This window comes from Chaetura pelagica, unplaced genomic scaffold (genome assembly GCF_000747805.2).
Source record: "Chaetura pelagica isolate M959 unplaced genomic scaffold, ChaPel_1.0 scaffold676, whole genome shotgun sequence".
Taxonomy (NCBI): domain Eukaryota; kingdom Metazoa; phylum Chordata; class Aves; order Apodiformes; family Apodidae; genus Chaetura; species Chaetura pelagica.
In genome coordinates this window covers 334,654-340,771 of record NW_009953724.1, presented here as the reverse complement: position 1 = coordinate 340,771, position 6,118 = coordinate 334,654, and the positions used below count along the sequence as shown (strand labels likewise).

The 6,118-nt window shown below is 55.2% G+C and overlaps 2 protein-coding genes across 2 annotated transcripts in view; both read left to right on the top strand.

Annotated features, from left to right (window-relative positions):
- DCDC2B (doublecortin domain containing 2B) overlaps positions 1–2,726 on the top strand; it is a 9,999-nt gene extending 7,273 nt beyond the window's left edge. The window contains exons 5-7 of the mRNA XM_010000607.1: positions 2,267–2,424; positions 2,560–2,624; positions 2,687–2,726. Of these exons, the coding sequence (XP_009998909.1) occupies positions 2,267–2,424; positions 2,560–2,624; positions 2,687–2,726 (263 nt within the window). The remainder of the gene's footprint in view (positions 1–2,266; positions 2,425–2,559; positions 2,625–2,686) is intronic.
- Positions 2,727–2,756: 30 nt separating this feature from the next.
- Positions 2,757–6,118, top strand: part of EIF3I (eukaryotic translation initiation factor 3, subunit I) — a 5,996-nt gene continuing 2,634 nt past the window's right edge. Inside the window, exons 1-6 of the mRNA XM_010000560.1 lie at positions 2,757–2,773; positions 3,003–3,095; positions 3,223–3,310; positions 4,096–4,161; positions 5,689–5,838; positions 5,931–6,058. Coding sequence (XP_009998862.1) covers positions 2,771–2,773; positions 3,003–3,095; positions 3,223–3,310; positions 4,096–4,161; positions 5,689–5,838; positions 5,931–6,058 — 528 coding nt within the window. The 5' untranslated portion in view covers positions 2,757–2,770. The remainder of the gene's footprint in view (positions 2,774–3,002; positions 3,096–3,222; positions 3,311–4,095; positions 4,162–5,688; positions 5,839–5,930; positions 6,059–6,118) is intronic.

Genomic DNA, 6,118 nt, shown 5'->3' with positions numbered 1-6,118 from the left:
CATCCCTGGCTCTGCCCCTGTGGAAAGGAACCAAAATGGATTGGGAAATTCCATAATAAAACACCAGTGGGTCAGAACTTCTCGTGGCTAAAGAAAAGCTGCTGAGATGTGATGGTGAACAGGAGAGCATCAAAGTCTGGGCAGGCAGGAGCTGGAGCAAGGTCTGGATGTTTGGAGTGTCCATGATGGGAAAAACAAGTTTCCAAGGAAATGGTGCTGATCAGGAATGGCTGGAAAGAACCAGGCTTAAACAGCAAAAAAAACCCCACCCACTTTCATGTATTCCTCCTGCCACTGCCCCAGGTCCTGGGGTGGTTTTGAGCTTTCAAGTTCCCCACCATTTTCTGAGCAGGACAAGGTAGGACACAGGGAAGAGGGACGGGCGCTGGAATCAGTGGGTGTTTCTTTTCCATGGTGGGTGATCCATGGAATGCTGCTCTGGCAGGTCAGTAGCTGGTTGGGTAAAGGCTCAGGCCTGTAAACTCTGTTACCTTAGAATTGCCAGGTCTATCTTTAAATGTAGTAGCCCTGCCCACTTATAAGTTTCTTTCAGTCCTTTTCAGCTTCTGCTGAACTTCAGGAAAGCTGGGGAGGGACTTGGGAGAAGGGCAGGAGGGAGAGGACAAGGGGGGATGGATTAAAACTGGGAGAGGGGAGATTGAGGTTGGACATGAGGAGGGAATTCTGGAGTGTGAGGGTGGTGAGAGCCTGGCCCAGGTTGCCCAGGGAAGCTGTGGCTGCCCCATCCCTGGAAGTGCTGAAGGGCAGGTTGGATGGGGCTTGGAGCAACCTGGGCTGGTGGGAGGTGTCCCTGCCCATGCAGGGGGTTGGATCTAGATGGTCTTTAAAGTCCCTTCCAACCCAAACCATTCCATGGTTCTATGATACTTAAACCCATTCTGTGGGTGTTTGCTCTCTTCAGGACACCCAAGGGCCCCCCCACTGTTAAGCCAGGAACCAGGCAAAGGAGACAATGTCAGGGAAGGTTTGATGTGTCACTCACTTTTACCACCAATGTCTTCCCCCAGAAGCCTCCCGGTCACCACAGTGATGATCAAAGCCAGGGAGTTGCAGAGAGGCACAGCCAGGGACAGGTCTGCAATGGAAGGGTTTGGACACAGTTTAGAAGGGATGATCTTGTACAAAGGTGGTTGTTTTATTGGTGGTTATTACCAGGCTTGATGTTGAGCAGCATCACCAGGTCATGAACAACACTGCTCCTCCCCAAATGCTGATCAACCCCCTCCACCAGAGCAAGGAGCACTGACCTGTGGAGGCCAAGGTGAGGTAGAAGAGGAGGGATCCACCTTGATTGAGCAGAAATGGCACCATGTACTGCAGGAGGAGCACAGGCCTGTTAGCTGCACCCCTGGGCAAGGAGCCCAGCCCCACTTCCCCCACCCTGGGCTGTGTCTGGCAGCAGAGCTGTGACCATGGGAGATCCTGCTGCCACCAGGAGCTGCTCAGCCCCTCAGCTCCATGGCCTGCAGGAGGAGGCTGGGCTTATTTCATGTGAAATATGAGGGTTAATGACTTGCTGTCTAGGGACGCAGTCTCTGTTCAGCATGGGAAGAGCAGTGTTAGAGGCAAGTGAATTAAATATGACTGAAGGTAAAGAAGTGTGAGGATGGATGAGATACTTAACAGTTTAAATGGAAGTATTCTGTGATGAAGACAGGCTGGGAGAGTTGGGGTGTTCAGCCTGGAGAAGAGAAGGCTCCAGGGAGACTTTAGAGCACCTTCCAGTGCCTGAAGGGGCTCCAGGAAAGCTGGGGAGGGACTTTGGACAAGGGCAGGGAGGGAGAGGACAAGGGAGAAGGGATGAAAACTGGAAGAGGGAGATTGAAGTGAGACATGAGGAGGGAATTGTGGAGTGTGAGGGTGGTGAGAGCCTGGCCCAGGTTGCCCAGGGAAGCTGTGGCTGCCCCATCCCTGGGGGTGTTGAAGGGCAGGTTGGATGGGGCTTGGAGCAGCCTGGGCTGGTGGGAGGTGTCCCTGCCCATGCAGGGGGTTGGATCTAGGTGATCTTGAAGGTCCCTTCCAACCCAAACCAGTTGGGTTTGATGATCTGCAGAGAGCAGATGCCATGTGAGGAGGGTGGTGATGACAGGCCTCCTGTGAGGCACTGCAGAGAAGATGGACAGTCTGAACTGGTTATCCGGGGAATGGATAATCCCTTGCTAGGTCCTGTCTGCCAACTTGTATAGCTCTACTGGGTCCAGCCTGGATGGGAGCTCCTGCTTGAATGTCTTATGCTTCCCTGCAGGGATTGCTCGTGTTGTGGAGACCCACCAGCCCATTGTGGAGACCTACTATGGGCCAGGGAGGCTCTACACCCTCATCAAGCACCTGCAGGTGGAGTGTGACAGGCAGGTGGAGAAAGTGGTGGACAGGTTCATCAAGGAGAGGGACTATCAGAGGCAGGTAAGAGGCCAGTGGGGCTGCAGGACATCCTTGTGCTCCTGTCTGTTAGGAGCAGGGCTGCTGTGACTGTCCCATGGTCACTTGGGGTTCATCCCACCACCCATCCTGGCACAGCTGAGCTCTGTCTCTGAGCAGGAGGAGAACTGGTGCAGTTCCTTCCTCTGGCAGTGCTTCCTGCAGAGCATCCCTGTCACCCCCTGGTGAGGGGCACCTTCTTAGCCTACAGCATGAAGACTCCCCCTTTTTTTTTTTGTGATTGCAGTTCCAACGGCGCCGTCATTTCCGCCCCGCGCAGCCCCTAGGACCGGAAGTGCGGGGGCTTCTCCCTCCCCTCAGCGCGGCCGCCATGGTGAGAGCGGGGCCGGGAAGCCCAGAACCCCCGCGATGGGGCTCCTGGGACGCCGGGGGCGGCAGAATTGGGAACAGAATTGGGGACGGAATTGGGAGCAGAATTGGGGACGGAATTGGGAACAGAATTGGGAGCAGAATTGCCCCCTCGCGGCGCCCCAGGAGCCCCGGCCCGGGGGCTGAGGCCGCTCCCCCCGTCAGGCATTAAATGGCGTCTCCCCCCCTCGCAGAAGCCGATCCTGCTGCAGGGCCATGAGCGCTCCATCACGCAGATCAAGTACAACCGGGAAGGAGACCTGCTTTTCACCGTGGCCAAGGATCCTGTGAGTTCCTGCCCGCCTCCCTTCCAAACCCTCCCACCCCCCAAAGTTTGTTCCCGGGTGGAAAAACCGCTTCGGCCGTGAGAAATGGTGGTCAGGCCGGTCAGAACGGGTTGTTTTCTTCTCCCAGATTGTCAACGTTTGGTATTCGGTGAACGGGGAGAGGCTGGGCACCTACAATGGCCACACGGGAGCCGTCTGGTGTGTGGATGCAGATTGTATCCTTGCATCGTGGGAACCAGTTTGTCTGGCCCGTGTTCTGTCTTTACAGTGATTCATTCGAGCTGATTCCTCCCAGCTGCTGCCCTGGCTCCTCTTGGAGAGGAGCACGAGGGCCAGACTGTGTTTTAGGGAGCCTTCTGAGTGTTTTTCTTCCCGGTTTATTGTTTAGGATAACATGTCCTTTGCTCTCTGTGCTTTGTTCTTTTGCTGAGGTGGCTCTGGGAGGTGTCTCAGTTATGCAAGGTTCTCCCTCTCAAAGGGAGCAGCAGGGAGCAGAGACAGAAGTGTGCACAGGTTGTGTTGATGCAGGAGCTGGAACCTTCTTCTTTAATATTTTAAGAGGAAAGATGTGGGCTTTGTAAAGGGAGCACTTGGATTCCATGTCTGTACTGAAGTTTTGCTGGTCATGGAGTGCTCAGGGGTTGGAAGGCACCTCTGGAGACCATCTAATCCAACCCCCTGCTAGAGCAGCATCAGCTACACTAGATCCCACAGGAACACATCCAGATGGGTATGGAATGTCTCCAGAGCAGGAGACCCCACAGTGTCTGGGCAGCCTGGCCCAGGGCTCGGTGCCCCTCCCAGTACATCATGTTTTCCTTGTGTTGAGCTTGAACCTCCTGTGCTCCAGCTTGTGCCCACTGAATGCCCCTGCTCCTGGCACAGAACTTATCCCATCCCTGTGCAATATGTTTCTAGAATCTCATGTAGAAGTATTTTCTGGGAATTTAGAAAGCTTTTGGTGCTCAGAGTGGGCTGATGTTCCCTAACTGCTGCCCAGGGGACACACGACACGTGCTGACGGGCTCTGCTGACAACAGCTGCCGGCTCTGGGACTGTGAGACAGGTGAGAGAGGCTCCTTCCCTGCCCTGAGCCCTGCTCACCTGGGGGGTGTGGTGGCAGCATCACCCCTGCTTGTCCCCAGCCTCTGCAGGGATCTGGGTCATATGATAATGGAATGGGTTGGGTTGCTTCTTCTCCCAGATTGTCAACGTTTGGTATTCGGTGAACGGGGAGAGGCTGGGCACCTACAATGGCCACACGGGAGCCGTCTGGTGTGTGGATGCAGATTGTATCCTTGCATCGTGGGAACCAGTTTGTCTGGCCCGTGTTCTGTCTTTACAGTGATTCATTCGAGCTGATTCCTCCCAGCTGCTGCCCTGGCTCCTCTTGGAGAGGAGCACGAGGGCCAGACTGTGTTTTAGGGAGCCTTCTGAGTGTTTTTCTTCCCGGTTTATTGTTTAGGATAACATGTCCTTTGCTCTCTGTGCTTTGTTCTTTTGCTGAGGTGGCTCTGGGAGGTGTCTCAGTTATGCAAGGTTCTCCCTCTCAAAGGGAGCAGCAGGGAGCAGAGACAGAAGTGTGCACAGGTTGTGTTGATGCAGGAGCTGGAACCTTCTTCTTTAATATTTTAAGAGGAAAGATGTGGGCTTTGTAAAGGGAGCACTTGGATTCCATGTCTGTACTGAAGTTTTGCTGGTCATGGAGTGCTCAGGGGTTGGAAGGCACCTCTGGAGACCATCTAATCCAACCCCCTGCTAGAGCAGCATCAGCTACACTAGATCCCACAGGAACACATCCAGATGGGTATGGAATGTCTCCAGAGCAGGAGACCCCACAGTGTCTGGGCAGCCTGGCCCAGGGCTCGGTGCCCCTCCCAGTACATCATGTTTTCCTTGTGTTGAGCTTGAACCTCCTGTGCTCCAGCTTGTGCCCACTGAATGCCCCTGCTCCTGGCACAGAACTTATCCCATCCCTGTGCAATATGTTTCTAGAATCTCATGTAGAAGTATTTTCTGGGAATTTAGAAAGCTTTTGGTGCTCAGAGTGGGCTGATGTTCCCTAACTGCTGCCCAGGGGACACACGACACGTGCTGACGGGCTCTGCTGACAACAGCTGCCGGCTCTGGGACTGTGAGACAGGTGAGAGAGGCTCCTTCCCTGCCCTGAGCCCTGCTCACCTGGGGGGTGTGGTGGCAGCATCACCCCTGCTTGTCCCCAGCCTCTGCAGGGATCTGGGTCATAGAATCATGGAATGGGTTGGGTTGGAAGGGACCCTAAAGATCATCTAGTTCCAAGCATGGGCAGGGACACCTCCCACCAGCCCAGGCTGCTCCAAGCCGCATCCAACCTGCCCTTCAACACTGCCAGGGATGGGGCAGCCACAGCTTCCCTGGGCAACCTGGGCCAGGCTCTCACCACCCTCACAGGGAAGAGTTTCTTCCTAATGTCCAACCTGAACCTGCCCTGCTCTAGTTTCAAACCATTGTCCCCCCTCCTGTCACTGCAGCCCCTCCCCACCCCACCTTCCTGCTGCTGTCACCTGGCAGGGACAGCCCTGGGAGGGGACTGAGGGCTCTGCTCTGGGTGCAGGGAAGCAGCTTGCCCTGGTGAAGACCAGCTCAGCAGTGAGGACGTGTGGCTTTGACTTTGGAGGGAACATCATCATGTTTTCCACGGACAAGCAGATGGGATATCAGTGCTTTGTCAGCTTCTTCGACCTCCGGGACCCCAGCCAGATTGGTGAGGAACCCAGTGCCTGCCCCAGGGAGTGAGGGGAAGGGTTGATCCCTGGTGCCACCCTGTCTGTCTGTCTGTCTCCTTCCTTCCTGCAGAGAACAACGAGCCTTACATGAAGATCCCCTGCAGTGACTCCAAAATCACCAGTGCTGTGTGGGGCCCACTGGGAGAGTTCATCATTGCAGGGCACGAGAGTGGGGAGCTGAACCAGTTCAGTGCCAAGGTCAGTCCCACCAGGAGCAGCATCTCCTGGGGGAGGGTAACACAGGATTTCTGCTGGGAT